Source organism: Salmo trutta, chromosome 2, assembly GCF_901001165.1.
Source record: "Salmo trutta chromosome 2, fSalTru1.1, whole genome shotgun sequence".
NCBI classification, from domain to species: domain Eukaryota; kingdom Metazoa; phylum Chordata; class Actinopteri; order Salmoniformes; family Salmonidae; genus Salmo; species Salmo trutta.
Window position 1 is genome coordinate 43,440,836 of NC_042958.1, and position 20,281 is coordinate 43,461,116.

Below are 20,281 nucleotides of genomic sequence, written 5' to 3' on the forward strand. Positions count from 1 at the left end.
AGTAATGTGAGTAAATGATGGTTAATAAGTGATCAGCAGTAATGGACAGTCACTACCATCATGGGACTTTTATTCATTGTTTTAGTCTGTGTTGTTACAGCATTCAACCCACATAGTGCATAGTGCAATTTAATGTCTAAAAAAATGTTTTTTTTGTTGAAAAAACGAAATTGAAAACCGTGATGACTTTTTAATAATCTAATCGAAACAGAACCGACTTCAAAAAGCACTACTTGCTCAGCACAATCCATGTGAAGGTGTACAGTTGAAGGATACACCAATAGGCTTGCTGGATTCTCCATATTACATCACACTTCCAGCATTCTGATCAGTTTTATGGAAGAAATATATACAGATTGTTTTTTATACAAATGCAAATCCATATGTTACAAGTGGTTACGTATATGCTACATACCCTTTAAGAAGAGGAAGGGAGGGAGGGAGCGAGGACAATGGATGGGGGAGAGAAGAAAGGTATAGAGAGTGGGAGAGAGAGAGAGAGAGAGAGAGAGAGAGAGAGATACAGAGAAAGGGGGTAGTGATGTGCACCAGGTTATTCTGCCTCTTCCTGTTTGCTCTTCCTGCTCGGTGTGCTTGGGCAGCCATGTGGTCACACACACACACACACACACACACACACATATGTTCTCATGGGGACCTAAAATGTATTTCCATTCAAAATCCTATTTTCCCTAATCCCTAAACCTAACCCTTACCATAACACTAACCTTGATCGGTAACCCTAATTGTAACCCTAAACCTAACACATAAGCTTAAAATAGCCTTTGTCCTCATGGGGATGGAGGAAATGTCCCCACGAGGGAGAATTTTCCTTGTTTCAATACCCTTTTGGGGATTTTAGGTCCCACACGGATAGAAGAACCAACACACACACACCCTCTCCCCTTTATTCATCTGTCTGTGTCTTAGTGTTACCTGTATGTTGGGGTTCTGTCTGTTTATATCAGCCTTGGAGAGGTCAGGGAAGTTGTGGAGGTCTAGGAGGAAGGCCCCAGGCCCGTCTCTCTGCAGGCTGCCTCCGGTAGCCTGACTCTGGGCCCAAGGGAGGGCAGCAGGCCGCTGGGCTGACCGGTGCTCTGGTCCTCTCCGCTCCCCTGGACCCTGGTGGGCTGATGAACTGCTCTCTTCTCTGACATTATTCTAGAAGACAGGGAGGGAGAGAGAAAGAGAGAAGGAGCAAGAGGGAGCGAGAGAGAGAGCGGGGGTAGCAAGAGAGAGAGAGAGAGAGAGAGGGAGCGAGAGAGAGAGGGAGCGAGAGAGAGAGGGGGGAGCGAGAGAGGGAGAGGGGGGGAGCGAGAGGGAGAGGGGGGAGCGAGAGAGAGAGGGGGGAGCGAGAGGGAGAGGGGGGAGTGAGAGAGAGAGGGGGGAGCGAGAGAGAGGGGGGGAGCGAGAGAGGGGGGGAGCGAGAGAGGGAGTGGGGGGGCGAGAGAGAGAGAGAGAGAGAGAGGGGGGAGCGGGAGAGGGAGAGAGACATTCCTTTAGATTACTTGATCATAAGGATGCATATTTCCTTAATGTAAAGAATGGTCCAATCTACAATATACAGTTGAAGTCGGAAGTTTACATGCACCTTAGCCAAATATATTTAAACTCAGTTTTTCACAATTCCTGACATTTAATCCTAGTAAAAATTCCCTGTTTTAGGTAAGTTAGGATCACCACTTTATATTAGGAATGTGAAATCTCAGAATAATAGTAGAGAATAAATTATTTGAGTTTTTATTTCTTTCATCACATTCCCAGTGGGTCAGAAGTTTACATACACTCAATTAGTATTTAGGAGCATTGCCTTTAAATTGTTTAACTTGGGTCAAATGTTTCGGATAGCCTTCCACAAGCTTCCCACAATAAGTTGGGTGAATTTTGGCCCATTGCTCCTGACAGAGCTGGTGTTACTGAGTCAGGTTTGTAGGCCTCCTTGCTCACACGTGCTTTTTCAGTTCTGCCCACAAATTTTCTACAGGATTGAGGTCAGGTTTTTGTGAGGGCCACTCCAATACCTTGACTTTGTTGTCCTTAAGCCATTTTGCCACAACTTTGGAAGTATGCTTGGGGTCATTGTCCATTTGCAAGACCCATTTGCGACGAAGCTTTAACGTCCTGACTGATGTCTTGAGATGTTGCTTCAATATATCCACATAATTTTCATTCCTCATGATGCCATCTATTTTGTGAAGTGCACCAGTCCCTCCTGCAGCAAAGCACCCCCACAACATGATGCTGCCACCCCCGTGCTTCAAGGTTGGGATGGTGTTCTTCGGCTTGCAAGCCTCCCCCTTTTTCCTCCAAACATAACGATGGTCATTATGGCCAAACAGTTCTATTTTTGTTTCATCAGACCAGAGGACATTTCTCCAAAAAGTATGATCTTTGTCCCCATGTGCAGTTGCAAACCGTAGTCTGGCTTTTTTTATGGCAGTTTTGGAGCGGTGGCTTCTTCCTTGCTGAGCGGCCTTTCAGGTTATGTCGATATAGGACTCATTTTACTATGGATATAGATACTTTTGTACCTGTTTCCTCCAGCATCTTCACAAGGTCCTTTGCTGTTGTTCTGGGATTGATTTGCACTTTTCACACCAAAGTACGTTCATCTCTAGGAGACAGAACACGTCTCCTTCCTGAGTGGTATGACAGCTGCGTGGTCCCATGGTGTTTATACTTGCGTACTATTGTTTGTACAGATGAACGTGGTACCTTCAGGCGTTTGGTATATTGCTCACAAGGATGAACCAGACTTGTGGAGGTCTACAAATTTTTTTCTGAGGTCTTTGCTAATTTCTTTTGATTTTCCCATGATGTCAAGCAAAGAGGCACTGCGTTTGAAGGTAGGCCTTTAAATACATCCACAGGTACACCTCCAATTGACTCAAATTATGTCAATTAGCCTATCAGAAGCCATGACAACATTTTCTGGAATTTTCCAAGCTGTTTAAAGGCACAGTCAACTTAGTGTATGTAAACTTCTGACCCACTGGAATTGTGATTCAGTGAATTATAAGTGAAATAATCTGTCTGTTAACAGTTGTTGGAAAAATTACTTGTGTCATGAACAAAGTAGATATCCTAACCGACTTGCCAAAACTATAGTTTGTTAACAAGAAATTTGTGGAGTGGTTGAAAAACAAGTTTTAATGACTCCAACCTAAGTGTATGTAAACTTCCGACTTCAACTGTACTATCTGAAAATGCTTATCATGCTACGAAGAAAGAACACACAGTCAACTGCAAGTCATCTGGACAAAGTTCAGTTCATTCAACTACGTGAATTATCTGAAGTCAGACAAATCAAGGGTTAGTGAACGATTTTTTTGTTATTCACCTGTATTTAAGCAGGTAAGCCAGTTGAGAACAAGTTCTCATTTACAACTGCGACCTGGCCAAGATAAAGCAAAGCAGTGCGATACAAACAATAACATAGAGTTACACATAAACAAACGTACAGTCAATAACCCAATTGAAAAATCTGTATACAGTGTGTGCAAATGTAGTAAGATTAGGGAGGTAAGGGTAACCACTGTGTCGGGGTGAAAGACAACGTACGAAGTCAATTTGACCTTCCTTAAACCAAAAGAGAGAACCATTTCTTATGGCTCAGGTATCCTGTTATTTCTGTGCCAGTTTGGGGATGGGGGGGTCAGTCTCTTCCTGTACAGCTGCCCCCCACAGAGACCTAGCGAACCTGACCCCCATAAAGAAACACTTAGTATTAGATTGATATTTCAGGATGACAGGGATACATGGTTCACATGGACATGACAGAGGGCACAGGGTTCAACCAGTCCAAACCAGCTGACCCAGTCTCACACTAGAGGGCAGAGGGTTCAACCAGTCCAAACCAGCTGACCCAGTCTCACACTAGAGGGCAGAGGGTTCAACCAGTCCAAACCAGCTGACCCAGTCTCACACTAGAGGGCAGAGGGTTCAACCAGTCCAAACCAGCTGACCCAGTTTGACACTAGCAGTGTCCCAGGTCTGTTCATGGCCCAACTTCTACGACCATCTTAATTGGTATGAAAATGACCACAAGAGCTGGCAAGACACCCTTAACCCTAACCCCTACCCCTTACCCTTAACCCTAACCCCAACCCTAACCCTAACCCCTAAACCCTAACCCCAAACCCTTAACCCTAACCCCAACCCTAACCCCTAACCCCTAACCCCTTACCCCTAACCCTTAACCCCTTACCCCTAACCCTTAAGCCTAACCCTAACCCTTAACCCTAACCCCTAACCCACAAATAGATCTGGGACCATGTCAGGGTTTTCGTATTCCAAACCATAACTGTCCTTTAACATACACCAGACATAACATTATATCCTGGTACCACAACAGACATGAGAAAACATTGCAACAATATTGCCTCTTTTGGGTGGAGAGAAAACCCCTCCTCAGTCCTCTGTCTGACAGAAACACACGCACGCAAGGAAGTTGATCAGAACTATGGGACAATATGGGCTCTGTAGGGGCCCTAAAGGAAGTTGCTCTGCACTCTGGGACAATATGGGCTCTGTAGGGTCCCTAAAGGAAGTTGCTCAGCACTCTGGATGCATTACAAATGTAGACTACATGCGGGTACATCAGCAGCCTGGACATAGGCCTAGAACGAGAGAAGGGCATCACACTCTGGTCCTCACAGTGACACTTTCACTAGACATACTGGACAACCTTAGCCATGCAGGATGATCTCTGTGTATCACTTGTTGTGCTACACATTATTAGACAGGTGCTATTTCTCCTTGTAGTTTAATAAAGGGCTTTCAGACAAGACAAGTGGGGGGAAAAAACAGACCTTCCCTATAATCGAAGGAAGGACATGAACTCTAACCAAAGCTCCTCTATCTCAATCAAACACAGAATGTCATCATTTTGATCACCAAATCGTACAAACAAAGTCATTAAAATGCAAAAGATGGAAGTGCGGCAATTGAAACATTTAGAATATGAGAAGAACGACGCAAATCTGTCACCACAAAGAGCCTTTAATACCAGGATTGGCTGGGAGCTAAACAGGATATGGTAAGGGCTCATTTCAGCACTGCAGGACACACACACACAGCCCTGGCCCCAGCCACTGTCCACCCCTCCATATGAACATCACAGGAACCTCTGTGGTTGTTCAGGGTGGTCTAAGATCAGATGGCCATGTGATAACCTTCTCTTCCTGGCCCTCAGAAGTCCCTGTTTGTAATTGAACTCCTGAGAGAGTAAAGAAGGGCTCTTCTGGACAGGCACACTCATTTCATTCTACAGATATCTGGAGAAACAGGAAAAAGTCTCCTACAGATATCTGGAGAAACAGGAAAAAGTCTCCTACAGATATCTGGAGAAACAGGAAAAAGCCTCCAACAGATATCTGGAGAAACAGGAAAAAGTATCCAACAGATATCTGGAGAAACAGGAAACAGTATCCAACAGATATCTGGAGAAACAGGAAACAGTCTCCAAACGATATCTGGAGAAACATGAAAAAGTTTCCAACAGATATCTACCTTCAAATGACTTCATGGGGAACGATCATGCAGCCTATCTTTGGGCCAATCCAGTTATCCCAGTGTATTAGAGCCTTTTAGACCCATTCTTCATGCTAGGTCTTCCCCCTTTCCTCACCACCAAGGAAGTGTTTTCATTTGAAGATCAAAACAATTTCTCAGGTAATCTGGGGCCTCCCAGGATTCTGTTACCCTCCCCTATCCTCACACCCTGAAAACCCATGAATGAAACTCCACACACACAGCAGTCCTATTTTTACCCCCTTTTCCTGCTTCCTCCCTTTTTCACTTTGCCAGGAGACGAGGAGGAGAAAGAGGAGGCAGAGAACACGAGTAGATGAGGAGGAAAGAGAAGTGGAGAAGATGAGGACGAGAAAAGGGGATGAGGAGGAAGAGGAGAGGAGGAGAAGGAGGAGAAAAGGGGATGAGGAGGAAGAGGAGAAGGAGGATGTTTTCAATGGGTAACCACTCAGGGGGCAGTCCCCCCCGGGGAAAGGGACAGGAAATGAAAGCAGGGTACACTGGGCCCAGATGCTGCTGCTCAACCAGCTAGCCCCCTACGTGTTTCCTTTCTGTCTCATCTCTCAAACTTGGTAAACTGTATATTTTGTTTTAAAATATTTGTCTTTAATCAATTAAAGCTACAATAAGTAACTTTTTGGATGACCTAACCCCAAATTCACATAGAAATGTGAGTTATAGATCTGTCATTCTCATTGACAGCAATGTCTGAGAGGCGGTAGATCTGTTCTATGTGTGCTATTTCTGTGCTTCCCGTTCATAAGTTTTGTTTTTGAATCTTGTACTTTTGGTTTTGTACACCAGCTTCAAACAGTTGAAAATACAATATTGTTGGTTATGGAAAGTATATTTCATCGCGGTTTAGATGGTACAATGATTCTCTACACTATACTTACTTGTTTTGTCACAAACTCAAATTAGGCCAACTATTAGATTCGAATTATAGCAACCAGGAAATGGAGGAGCACTTTCTGCATAGTGCATCTTTAATACAAGAAGGAGGACATCGCATTTGCAGATTGTAAATCACTTGACTATTACGGTGTGGAGATCAACTGGGAAGAAATGCATACCCCGATTCCAATGTCAACTCATACAAGGTGAATAGGTTGTATATGCCTAAATAAGCTGTTAATGTGTTATTGTTCCTCAGTGGAAGGCTCATCTTCCTGTGAGTCACTGGTGAGGATATTGTTCTCCTGTCACCACACTTCCTGTGCGCCAGCGCTGGGGTCTAAAAGATCTATTCTCCATTCTACAGCCGTTCTCTACAGGTGCACACAGCCCCATCCTGTCCATTTGTGTCTCCGTGAATGGGCTCTTTAAATATGACACCTTCCCATGAAAACAACCCCCTGGGCCGTGACAAGGCAGGGGGAGAGATGACATCATCGTCTTCAGTGGTAGACCAGTCAACCAGATCTGGACATCACTGCCAGAGCAGAGCAAGTCTTTCACAGAACACAAAACCCATTCTATTCTAACAACAGAACTCAGGTTCACTATGCAGCAAAGTTTTATGCGGACTGGTGCAATGTTAAACTCACTGTGCGGCAGAGAGGTGGCTGACTCATTTCCTATAAGAAATTAAAAAATGTTTTCATGAATTTCTATTTTCTACAGTATTTTAAATAGTGGGACAGTTTTCCGACTCAGATTAAGCCTACTTCTAAACTAAAAAGCATGTTGATTGGAGATTCTACATTAAAAGTGCCTCTTATTTCAGGACTAGGTTTAATCTGAGTCCGGGAAACCAGCCCTTTATGTTTAGTAGAATTCATACATCAATGTTGCACAGTGTTAGGTGTCATCTCTAGCCAGGTTAGGGTGGATATTTGGGGGTTCAACCAGTCCAAACCAGCTGACCCAGTCTCACACTAGAGGGCAGAGAGTTCAACCAGTCCAAACCAGCTGACCCAGACTCACACTAGAGGGCACAGGGTTCAACCAGTCCAAACCAGCTGACCCAGTCTCACACTAGAAGGCAGAGGGTTCAACCAGTCCAAACCAGCTGTCCCAGTCCAAACCAGCTGACCCAGTCTCACACTAGAGGGCAGAGGGTTCAACCAGTGCAAACCAGCTGACCCAGACTCACACTAGAGGGCAGAGGGTTCAACCAGTGCAAACCAGCTGACCCATTTTGACACTAGCCGTGTCCCAGGTCTGTTCATGGCCCAACTTCTACGACCATCTAAATTGGTATGAAAATGACCACAGGAGCTGGCAAGACACCCTAACCCTAACCCCTAACCCTTACCCCTAACCCTTACCCCTAACCCCTAACCCTAACCCTAACCCACAAATAGATCTGGGACCATGTCAGGGTTTTCTTATTCCAATCTGTAACTGTCCTTTAACATACACCAGACATAACATTATATCCTCTCCTGCCAGGTTTGGGGTGGTATTTAGGGGTGATATTTAGGGGTGGTATTTAGGGGTGATATTTGGGGTGATATTTAGGGGTGATATTTGGGGTGATATTTAGGGGTGGTATTTTGGGGTGATATTTGTGGTGTTATTTAGGGGTGATATTTAGGGGTGGTATTTTGGGGTGATATTTGGGGTGTTATTTAGGGGTGGTATTTAGGGGTGATATTTAGGGGTGATATTTAGGGGTGATATTGGGGGTGATATTTAGGGGTGATATTTAGGGGTGGCATTTAGGGGTGATATTGGGGGTAATATTTAGGGGTGATATTTGGGGGTGATATTTAGGGGTGATATTTGTACTTTAACTGGCCCAAGTGGCCCTCTTCTCTCTTGGAATGGCTTCCCTTGGCTTCCATTCTCCACTCTTGCTCTTGTGCGTAGTGTTGGAACAGCCATAAACTATTCCAGGTCTGTTCCAACATTCTGCAGTGCGACACACACTCTGTAAATTCCTGGGATATTTCCTATTCCTGCGGCTCTGCAGAATATGCTGCAGCTAGCCAATCAAATCACAAAGAGAAGACTACTATACCTGAATCTATTTGTGTTGTTGATATATTTACTGTTGTTTTAATCTATTATAAACATGACGAGCAGCAGAACATTCATGTACATCAAAGCTCCTCCAAGTTTCAAGTTGTATTAGTCATATGTACGGTACACATCGTCCAACTAAATGCTTGCCTGCAGATTCCTTCTTGACAATGTAACGACAATAAGAAACAATAAAAGATAAGAATATGAACATAAAGTAAATGGCATTAGAATAGAATAAACATTTTAGCATAAGTATAATACAGGAAGGCACAATTATAGTCCAATATTTGGAGAGGACCCGGGGCGGCATGCAGAATTTCTTTACCGCCTTAGGAAGTAGAGGCGCCGTTGCACCCTCTTGACCAGAGTGGTGGTGGTGTTGTTCTGTGTCAAGTCCTCTGTGATGTGGACGCCAAGGAACTTAATACTGCTGACTCTCTCTACTGCAGTACCGTTGATGTGGACCGGGGCATGTTCCCTCCTCTGCTTCCTGAAGCCAACAATCAACTCCTTTGATTTGTCACCATTAAGGGAGAGGTTGGTGTCCTGGCACCACAATGCCAGCTCACTTACCTCCTCCCTATAGGCTGACTCGTCATTGTTGGTTATCAAGCCTACAAATGTGATGTCGTCAGCAAACTAGATGATGGAGTTGGTGTCGTGAAATGCCACACAGTCGTGGGTGAACAGGGAGTATAGCAGAGGACTGAGGACACACCCCTGTGGGGCACCTGTGTTAAGAGTCAGTTGTGGGTGAACAGGAAGTACAGCAGAGGACTGAGGACACAACCCTGGGGGGCTCCTGTGTTAACCTGTTGAGGACAGACGTTCCGCTAGCGGAACCCCGTTCCGCCTGCGGAACCCCTAGCCAACAGCCAATAGCATCGCACGGCGCGAAATACAAAACCAACTAAAATACCACAATTCAATTTTCTCAAACAATCAACTATTTTACACCATTTTAAAGATAAGACTCTCGTTAATCTAACCACATTGTCCGATTTCAAAAAGGCTTTACAGCGAAAGCAAAACATTAGATTATGTCAGGAGAGTACATAGACACAAATAATCACACAGCCATTTTCCAAGCAAGCATATATGTCACATAAACCCAAACCACAGCTAAATGCAGCACTAACCTTTGATGATCTTCATCAGATGACACTCCTAGGACATTATATTATACAATACATGCATGTTTTGTTCAATCAAGTTCATATTTATATCAAAAAACTGCTTTTTATATTAGCATGTGATGTTCAGAACTAGCATACCCACCGAAAACTTCCGGTGATTTTACTAAATTACTCATGATAAACGTTGACAAAATACATAACAATTATTTTAAGAATTATAGATACAGAACTCCTTTATGCAATCGCTATGTCCGATTTTAAAATAGCTTTTCGGCGAAAGCACATTTTGCAATATTCTGAGTACATAGCTTGGCCATCACGGCTAGCTATTTTGACATCCGCCAACTTCGGGGTCACCTAAACTCAGAATTACTATTAGAAAAATTGGATTACCTTTGCTGTTCTTCGTCAGAATGCACTCCCAGGACTTCTACTTCAACAACAAATGTTGTTTTGGTTCCAAATAATCCATAGTTATATCGAAATACCTCCGTTTTGTTCGTACGTTCAGGTGCATTTCGTGACAAAGAGTGCATTTCGTGACAAAAAATGCAAAATATTCCATTACCGTACTTAGAAGCATGTCAAACGCTGTTTAAAATCCATTTTTATGCTATTTTTTTCGTAAAATAGCGATAATATTCCAACCGGGCAACGTTGTATTCATTCAAAGAGAGAAAGAAAAACATGGCGAGTTCTCGTGACAGCGCATCTCCAGTCTCACTGTCCCCAGGCTGACCACTTACAAACTCTGCTCCTATACTTTGCCCAGAGACAGCAGACACCCCATTCCACTTTCTGGCGGCTTTAGAGAGCCAATGGAAGCCTTAGAAAGTGTCACGTTACAGGACAACAAATTGTCAGACAGGGCACTTCCTGCATGGAATCTTCTCAGGTTTTGGCCTGCCATATGAGTTATGTTATACTCACAGACACATTCAAACACTTTTAGAAACGTTAGAGTGTTTTCTATCCAAATCTACTAATTATATGCATATTCTAGTTTCTGGGCAGGAGTAGTAACCAGATTAAATCGGGTATGTTTTTTATCCGGCCGTGAAAATACTGCCCCTTATCCCAAAGAAGTTGAGAGTCAGTTGTGGGTGAACAGGAAGTACAGCAGAGGACTGTGGACACACCCCTGGGGGGCTCCTGTGTTAAGAGTCAGTGTAGAGAAGGTGTTGCCAATCCTCACAGCCTGTAGTCTGCCAGTCAGGACGTCCAGAATCCAGTTGCAGAGGGTAGTGTCCAGACAGCATTCTCACATAGGTGTTCCTCTTGTCCTGATGTGTTACGGCCGTGTGAATAGTGAAGGAAATGGCATCTTCCGTGGATCTGTTGCAGCAGTAGGAAAATTGGATCAGCGTCGGAGAGTGAAAGCACCTGGTCGTCCGGAACAACGAGAGTCCTCCTGGATGACTTGGTACTGTCTGCCTTGAAGCGAGCATAGAATGTGTTAAGCTCATCTGGGAGGGAGGCTTCTGTGAGCAACGCACAGCTGGATTTGTGTTTGTAGTCTGTGATAGTCTGTAGTCCTTGCCATGTGCTGCAAGCCTGAGTTGTCGAACATCAATTCAAGTTTGAGTCTGTATTGTCTCCTCTGTCCTCAGCGCCTCACTATTCTCTGTGTTGGTGGCTCCCTCTAGAGTTGCTGCTTGTAGGCGGGGTGTAGGAACAGAGAGACGTGATCTAATTGGCCGAATTGGGGGTGGGGTATGGCTTTGCATCATGGATGTTTGTGTGTACATGGCAAAGCACACTGGATCCTCCTGTGGGGGAGGATACATGTTGGTGATATTTTGGGAAATATTGTTTTTGGTTAAAGTCACCCGTGACAATAAAGACTGCCTCTGGGTGAGAGGATTCTTGCTGGATAATGAGCTTTTACAGTTCGCTGAGTGCTGCCTTGGTGTTTGCTTGTGGCGGTATGTACACAGCTGTGATAATAACACACGTGAAGTCCCTCGGCACGTGGAGAAGCAATCTGGTTGAATAGCAGGGTCGAGTTTATTGTCTGTAAGCCACGTCTCAGTAAAAACAAAGACAGCATTCCCTGATGTCCCATGTGTGACGTTCTGTTCATCTCCATATTTTACGCCATTAATTCTTTCCACTTACTTCTCACTTCCTTTCACACCAAAGGTGTCCCTTTAGAAAGAACACCTTTCTTAGCTCACCCCTAACCCACCAACCACCAGGCATAAATCAGTCCTGGATTAAAACATTATTTGAAATCCTTTGAAGTGCCAGGTGGGTGGGGTTTTTGGGGACTATTGAATTCATTGCAACAGGTCAGGTCAATAAAGCACAGCTAAAGTATTTGAAATGATTTCAAGTAGTATTGAACCCATGTCTGGCATGAATCCCCATTTATCATGCTTGTTGTGAAGCAGGGCAGTGAGTGACAAGGGTATTTCAGTGGCATGCTATAAATACATCAAACAGAGCTGATGGAGCGAGGAAGGGGGAAGGCTGCTTAATGTAACAGCATCCCTCAGAACCGCCCTGTTGATTCTAGACCCCTCTTAACCCTGAGGTTGGATTCTGGGCTGCGTCCCAAATAGCATCCTATTCCATGTATAGTGCACTACTGGCTGCAACAGACGTCTAACCCTCTGTCCTGTCCTGTCCTGTACTGAAGAGTTAAACCAGCCTTCTGGCTGCTATAGACGTCTAACCCTCTGTCCTGTCCTGTACTGAAGAGTTAAACCAGCCTTCTGGCTGCTACAGACGTCTAACCCTCGGTCCTGTCCTGTCCTGTCCTGTACTGAAGAGTTAAACCAGCCTTCTGGCTGCTACAGACGTCTAACCCTCGGTCCTGTCCTGTCCTGTACTGAAGAGTTAAACCAGCCTTCTGGCTGCTACAGACATCTAACCGTCGGTCCTGTCCTGTCCTGTCCTGTACTGAAGAGTTAAACCAGCCTTCTGGCTACTACAGACGTCTAACCCTCGGTCCTGTCCTGTCCTGTCCTGTACTGAAGAGTTAAACCAGCCTTCTGGCTGCTACAGACGTCTAACCCTCTGTCCTGTCCTGTCCTGTACTGAAGAGTTAAACCAGCCTTCTGGCTGCTACAGACGTCTAACCCTCGGTCCTGTCCTGTCCTGTACTGAAGAGTTAAACCAGCCTTCTGGCTGCTACAGACGTCTAACCCTCGGTCCAGTCCTGTCCTGTCCTGTACTGAAGAGTTAAACCAGCCTTCTGGCTGCTACAGACGTCTAACCCTCGGTCCTGTCCTGTCCTGTCCTGTACTGAAGAGTTAAACCAGCCTTCTGGCTGCTACAGACGTCTAACCCTCTGTCCTGTCCTGTCCTGTACTGAAGAGTTAAACCAGCCTTCTGGCTGCTACAGACGTCTAACCCTCGGTCCTGTCCTGTCCTGTACTGAAGAGTTAAACCAGCCTTCTGGCTGCTACAGACGTCTAACCCTCGGTCCTGTCCTGTCCTGTCCTGTACTGAAGAGTTAAACCAGCCTTCTGGCTGCTACAGACGTCTAACCCTCGGTCCTGTCCTGTCCTGTACTGAAGAGTTAAACCAGCCTTCTGGCTGCTACAGACGTCTAACCCTCTGTCCTGTCCTGTCCTGTACTGAAGAGTTAAACCAGCCTTCTGGCTGCTACAGACGTCTAACCCTCGGTCCTGTCCTGTCCTGTCCTGTACTGAAGAGTTAAACCAGCCTTCTGGCTGCTACAGATGTCTAACCCTCTGTCCTGTCCTGTCCTGTACTGAAGAGTTAAACCAGCCTTCTGGCTGCTACAGACGTCTAACCCTCTGTCCTGTCCTGTCCTGTACTGAAGAGTTAAACCAGCCTTCTGGCTGCTACAGACGTCTAACCCTCGGTCCTGTCCTGTCCTGTCCTGTACTGAAGAGTTAAACCAGCCTTCTGGCTGCTACAGACGTCTAACCCTCGGTCCTGTCCTGTCCTGTCCTGAAGAGTTAAACCAGCCTTCTGGCTGCTACAGACGTCTAACCCTCGGTCCTGTCCTGTCCTGTCCTGTACTGAAGAGTTAAACCAGCCTTCTGGCTGCTACAGACGTCTAACCCTCTGTCCTGTCCTGTCCTGAAGAGTTAAACCAGCCTTCTGGCTGCTACAGACGTCTAACCCTCTGTCCTGTCCTGTCCTGTCCTGTACTGAAGAGTTAAACCAGCCTTCTGGCTGCTACAGACGTCTAACCCTCTGTCCTGTCCTGTCCTGTACTGAAGAGTTAAACCAGCCTTCTGGCTGCTACAGACGTCTAACCCTCGGTCCTGTCCTGTACTGAAGAGTTAAACCAGACTTCTGGCTGCTACAGACGTCTAACCCTCGGTCCTGTCCTGTACTGAAAAGTTAAACCAGCCTTCTGGCTGCTACAGACGTCTAACCCTCGGTCCTGTCCTGTCCTGTCCTGTACTGAAGAGTTAAACCAGCCTTCTGGCTGCTACAGACGTCTAACCCTCTGTCCTGTCCTAAACTGTGGCTCTTTTAGATGTTCTGCTAAAACCACAGAATTAGAAGGACTGATTTTAGAGTTAGAATGGATGTCATTCTAATTCTAGAACAGGGGGATATCAGTTCAAGTGATTCTGGTGGTGGTGAGTCCTACTGGCAGCAAGTAGCCTAGTGGTTAGAGCTGTTGGACTAGTAACCAAAAGGTTGCTAGATCGAATCCCTGAGCTGACAAGGTTAAAATCTGTTGTTCTGCCCCTTAACCCACTATGTCGTCATTGTATATAAGAATTTGTTCTTAACTGACTTGCCTAGTTAAATAAAGGTTCAAAATAAATAAATACTAGGGTATTAACGATACTGACCTGGTTAAAACCACACCAACGTAACAGATGGATGCAAGGGTCTGCCTGAACAAACAGACACATTTTCAGTTATCAGAGGGGAGAAAATATGAGTAAAAAGGGGGAGACAAAAAAATATGTTTTCATTTGGCTGTAAAACTGCAGTGCAACAGTGGATTAAAATTAAGGCAAAAACAGTGTGGTGCAAGTGTGGGAGAGAGAGCGCTCTAACTGAAGGGCTCCAACAGAAGGGCTCCAAATGAAGGGCTCTAACTGAAGGGCTCTAACTGAGGGGTTCTAACTGAAGGGCTCCAACTGAAGGGCTCTAACTGAAGGGCTCTAACTGAGGGGTTCTAACTGAAGGGCTCTAACTGAAGGGCTCTAACTGAAGGGCTCCAACAGAAGGGCTCTAACTGAAGTGCTCTAACTGAAGGGCTCTAACTGAGGGGTTCTAACTGAAGGGCTCTAACTGAAGGGCTCTAACTGAAGGGCTCCAACAGAAGGGCTCCAACTGAAGGGCTCTAACTGAAGGGCTCTAGCTGAAGGGCTCCAACTGAAGTGCTCTAACTGAAGGGCTCTAACTTAAGGGCTCCAATTGAAGGGCTCTAACTGAAGGGCTCCAACTGAAGGGCTCCAACTGAAGGGCTCTAACTGAAGGGCTCCAACAGAAGGGCTCCAACTGAAGGGCTCCAACTGAAGGGCTCTAACTGAAGGGCTCCAACTGAAGGGCTCCAACTGAAGGGCTCCAACTGAAGGGCTCTAACTGAAGAGCTCCAACAGAAGGGCTCCAGCTGAAGGGCTCCAACTGAAGGGCTCCAACTGAAGGGCTCTAACTGAAGGGCTCCAACAGAAGGGCTCCAGCTGAAGGGCTCCAACTGAAGGGCTCCAACTGAAGGGCTCTAACTGAAGGGCTCTAACTGAAGGGCTCCAACTGAAGGGCTCTAACTGAAGGGCTCCAACTGAAGGGCTCTAACTGAAGGGCTCCAACTGAAGGGCTCTAACTGAAGGGCTCCAACAGAAGGGCTCTAACTGAAGGGCTCCAACTGAAGGGCTCTAACTGAAGGGCTCCAACTGAAGGGCTCTAACTGAAGGGCTCTAACTGAAGGGCTCCAACTGAAGGGCTCTAACTGGAGGGCTATTACTGAAGGGCTCTAACTGAAGGGCTCCAACTGAAGGGCTCCAACTGAAGGGCTCTAACTGAGGGGTTCTAACGGAAGGGCTCTAACTGAAGGGCTCCAACTGAAGGGCTCTAACTGAAGGGCTCTAACTGAAGGGCTCCAACTGAAGGGCTCTAACTGGAGGGCTCTAACTGAAGTGCTCTAACAGAAGGGCTCCAACTGAAGGGCTCCAACTGAAGGGCTCTAACAGAAGGGCTCCAACTGAAGGGCTCTAACTGAAGGGCTCTAACTGAAGGGCTCCAACAGAAGAAGACAGTGAATGTTTCTGAGTAGCAGAGTTACAGTTTTGACTTAAATCTACTTGGTAAGAGCTGAAAATGGCAGTCCAGCAATGATCAACAACCAATTCGGCAGAACTTTAAGAATTTCGAAAATAATAAATCAGCAAATATTGCACAATCCAGGTGTGGAAAGCCCTTAGAGATTTACCCAGACAGACTCACAGCTGTAATCCCTGCCAATAGGTGCTTCTAGAAAGTATTGACTCAGGGGTGTGAATACTTATGTAAATGAGATATTTCTGTATTTCATTTTAAATACATTTGCTAAAATATCTAAAAACATGTTTTCCACTTTGTAATAATGGGGTATTGTGTGTAAATGGGGGCAAAAAAAAACAACATATGTAATCCATTTAGATCGCAGGGTATAACACAACAAACTGTGTAATAAATCAAGGGGTATGAATCCTTTCTGAAGGCACTGCCAAAATCACAAAGTATCCCTTTAAATGGTTCTATGCAGTTTAAAAAATTATATTTATAGTGATGCGCGAGTTGACTCATAACCCACAGTGGGTTGAATAAAGAGATAACGATACCTTAAAAAAAATCTGAAATGTATCATTCTTGTGCAATTTATATCTATAGGCTACATTGAGGGTTTTCTTTCACAGTTTTAACTGAATTATAATATTTTGATTTATTTATTTAATTAATCTTTATTTAACTAGAAATGTCAGTTAAGAACAAATTCTTATTTACAATGACGGCTTACCCCGGCCAAACCCGGAGGACGCTGGGCCAATTGTACACTAAATTTAGACTACCAAACACCAAACGCCTATTTAAACCCAATCACCATCTCTCCAAAAAAGTTACTAAATGTAGTGAGTTTGTAAACATTCTTTGTGAAATGGGCTTTTAAACGATGTGAAACTTTCAAATGTTTGATGTATGTTCATTTTAAGTGTGGTTAAAATTCATGAGCATCTGTATGATTGTAGCATGATAAACGTAAAGAAAATATACATTTTCATCACGTTTTTGACATTTTCTATGTTTACTTTTTGAAAATACTAACATTAATAGAACAAAATACCAACAAATCTCAAAAAGGATAAATAAATGGCTAAATGTCATTTCAGCCTGTGCTGCCTGGCCGTAACACCTATGTTGTTAAAGTGCCCAATTCATTTAAAATGTACAGGGGACAGACTGGAGTGGTGGCTAGTCTTCAACTTTTAATGGTTGAGCATTTTGCCATGTCCTTTTGGTCTGTTTTGCCCTGTAGTCGCTGCCAGTTTGGAAGACTTTGTTAAGGCCTGTAGAAGTGCAAGTGATATAAAAACACCAAATATTCATTAATATGCTGTAATGTGTAAACACTTTACCTAGCTAGCACCAATCATTTGTAATTATAGGAAAAACTGTGAAATACAAACCCCTCCCGTCAATGAATTTCATACATCCATTAATTCCGATTACAGTAGAATTTACTTGTCTTTTTTTAAAAAGTATAATACAGTCAATTTTACAGTATTTTACTGTGTGTCATTACACATTACTTGCTTTGATACCGTATATATATTACAGTTGTTGTACTGTAATATTAAATACAGAATGTTACTTTCCTGTAAATTGCTGTCAAATTCATGGTAACACCTTTACAGTGTAGTCTTAACCCCTTTACAGTGCAGTCATTACCCCTTTACAGTGTAGTCATTACCCCTTTACAGTGTAGTCAATACCCCTTTACAGTGTAGTTATTAACCCTTTACAGTGCAGTCAATACCCCTTTACAGTGTAGTCAATACCCCTTTACAGTGTAGTCAATACCCCTTTACAGTGTAGTCATTAATCCTTTACAGTGTAGTTATTAACCCTTTACAGTGTAGTCATTATCCCTTTACAGTGTAGTCAATACCCCTTTACAGTGTAGTCCTTAATCCTTTACAGTGTAGTCAATACCCCTTTACAGTGTAGTCATTAATCCTTTACAGTGTAGTCAATACCCCTTTACAGTGTAGTTATTAACCCTTTACAGTGTAGTCATTAATCCTTTACAGTGTAGTCAATACCCCTTTACAGTCTAGTCAATACCCCGTTACAGTGTAGTTATTAACCCTTTACAATGTTGTAATTATCCCTTTACAGTGTAGTCATTATCCCTTTACAGTGTAGTCAATACCCCTTTACAGTGTAGTCAATACCCCTTTACAGTGTAGTTATTAACCATTTACAGTGTAGTCATTATCCCTTTACAGTGTAGTCATTATCCCTTTACAGTGTAGACAAAGAGCCCCTGTCAACTGATGCTGGGGTCTATCAACTCCTGCTGAATAGAAGATAAAGGTTTATTCCCCATTTTAAGCCCAAACTCAATAGCCTAAAGAGCCCCATCTATATATACTACAGGTTCTGATAGAATGGAACAAATTAATAAATAGCACTCACCTCTGCGAGCACCGTATCCTGCTGATCCTGGCTCAAAGTAAAATTCCCTTGGTGCAGCGGGCTGCTCCGTAACACAGTGATGTGTAAGGTAAGAAGTAGAAGTCCTAAAAGCAACAAGAGTTCTGCCGCCAATCGAACCATCCTTTTCACCTGACCGGTCTTTGGTCCCTGCGGTGTGGCAGGGGGTCCTCCGCCAGCTCCTCCCGCTGCAGGCGCTCCCAGCTCCGGATCCGCTGCGGGCGAGGAGCCGCAACACCACTTCGGAGCCACTTCTGGATTCCGAATTACAATTTTAAAGGGAAAAAAGGGGGGGAAAGGAGAATAGAGGAATCAAGAAAACAAATCGGTCAAAATGTCAAGTTTGGGACCACGTGGTTATGTTAGGTTCATTTACATCAGATCAGCTTCGGTGGAGAGCGGTCTTCAAGTGGAACAAAAAGTGGATTCGGATTCAATGTCTAAAAACTATCAAAGTTAAAAGGTTCATACAGCGAGGTTCGGGTTTCCTTTTGGTATTGGATGATATGCTACTTCTATGTCGGCGTGGGTCTCCAAAATGTATTTCTCCAAATGCTGTCAGGGCGACTGTGTAAAACTACACATGGGTAAAGTAATGAAATAACCACGGAACTTTTTTTGTTGTTGTTGCGCCCAACGTGTATACTATGTTAAAAACATGTAGTCTATCGGGTGTTGCACTCCAGGTAGAGTCAGGAGTCAGGAGACTTTCAGCCCGGTGTTTCCGGCGCCAAGTTCTCTACCTTTTACCAGAATTAAACCTTTTCCTCGCCTTACAATCAAACCGTGTCGCTCTCTTCTCTCTCATCTGTGGTACGCAGGACTCCTTGGTTTTGATGTTTTGGACACATTCTCCCTCCCGCCCATTATCTGGGCTATCATCTATCCCAAAACGTCATGTTGAATTCGCACAGGCAATTAACGCGTTAGTGTGGTACACCTTCGGTACACCATCACACCACCCAAAAAGTGGATCCCCCCGGGAAAAAAACGACTAGTTTGAGGAGTTCTCCCTAACAAGCACAACCGTTATCCATCCAGTCGCAAATCCAGACATGCTGCTGGCTTTTCTCCGCAGTATAAAACCAGTAGCTTTCCGATCCAAGCGTCAAGTGCGTCCCTCAACTCTCACCGTGTCCAAAAAGTGTAAACCAAACAACAGTCTGTCCACACTATATAACCGCTGTTTTTCTCTCCCAGCACTTTCCTGTAGGCGAAAGTGTTTTTATACGCCCCTCTTCTGGTTTGCTGTCAAGCTTTCCCCCCCTTCTTAATTTAACCCTTTCTATCCTTTCAGCACCGGTGACACGGGAGGGACGGGGGCAATGCAACTCACCATGGTGCGAATAACAGGCAAGCCACAGTCAACCCACTGGCCACTCTGTAGCCCCGGCATACAAGGCATCTGTAGCCCCGGCATCTATCTGTAGCCCCGGCATCTATCTGTAGCCCCGGCATCTATCTGTAGCCCCGGCATCTATCTGTAGCCCCGGCATCTATCTGTAGCCCCGGCATCTATCTGTAGCCCCGGCATCTATCTGTAGCCCCGGTATCTGCACATGTTCTGTGCTCCATGTTGTTGCAGGAACTGAACATATTGATTTTAAAAGTGAAGATATTACTAATTATACATGATACGTTGAAGATATTAGGCTACATTAGCAAAATAAATTGTGTCGCCAGCCTTCTAGGCTACACTGGGTGACTGAGTGACTCTGTTACTGCTAGGCTACAGTGGGTGACTGACTCTGTTACTGCTAGGCTACAGTGGGTGACTGAGTGACTCTGTTACTGCTAGGCTACAGTGGGTGACTGAGTGACTCTGTTACTGCTAGGCTACAGTGGGTGACTGACTGACTCTGTTACTGCTAGGCTACAGTGGGTGACTGACTGACTCTGTTACTGCTAGGCTACAGTGGGTGACTGACTGACTCTGTTACTGCTAGGCTACAGTGGGTGACTGAGTGACTCTGTTACTGCTAGGCTACAGTGGGTGACTGAGTGAC

The 20,281-nt window shown here is 44.7% G+C and overlaps 1 protein-coding gene across 1 annotated transcript in view; it reads right to left on the reverse strand.

Annotated features, from left to right (window-relative positions):
• Positions 1-19,492, reverse strand: part of ism1 (isthmin 1) — a 42,032-nt gene extending 22,540 nt beyond the window's left edge. The window contains exons 1-2 of the mRNA XM_029702333.1: positions 18,258-19,492; positions 937-1,161 (exon numbers count right to left, since the gene is read on the reverse strand). Coding sequence (XP_029558193.1) covers positions 937-1,161; positions 18,258-18,398 — 366 coding nt within the window. The 5' untranslated portion in view covers positions 18,399-19,492. The remainder of the gene's footprint in view (positions 1-936; positions 1,162-18,257) is intronic.
• Positions 19,493-20,281: the final 789 nt, after the last annotated feature.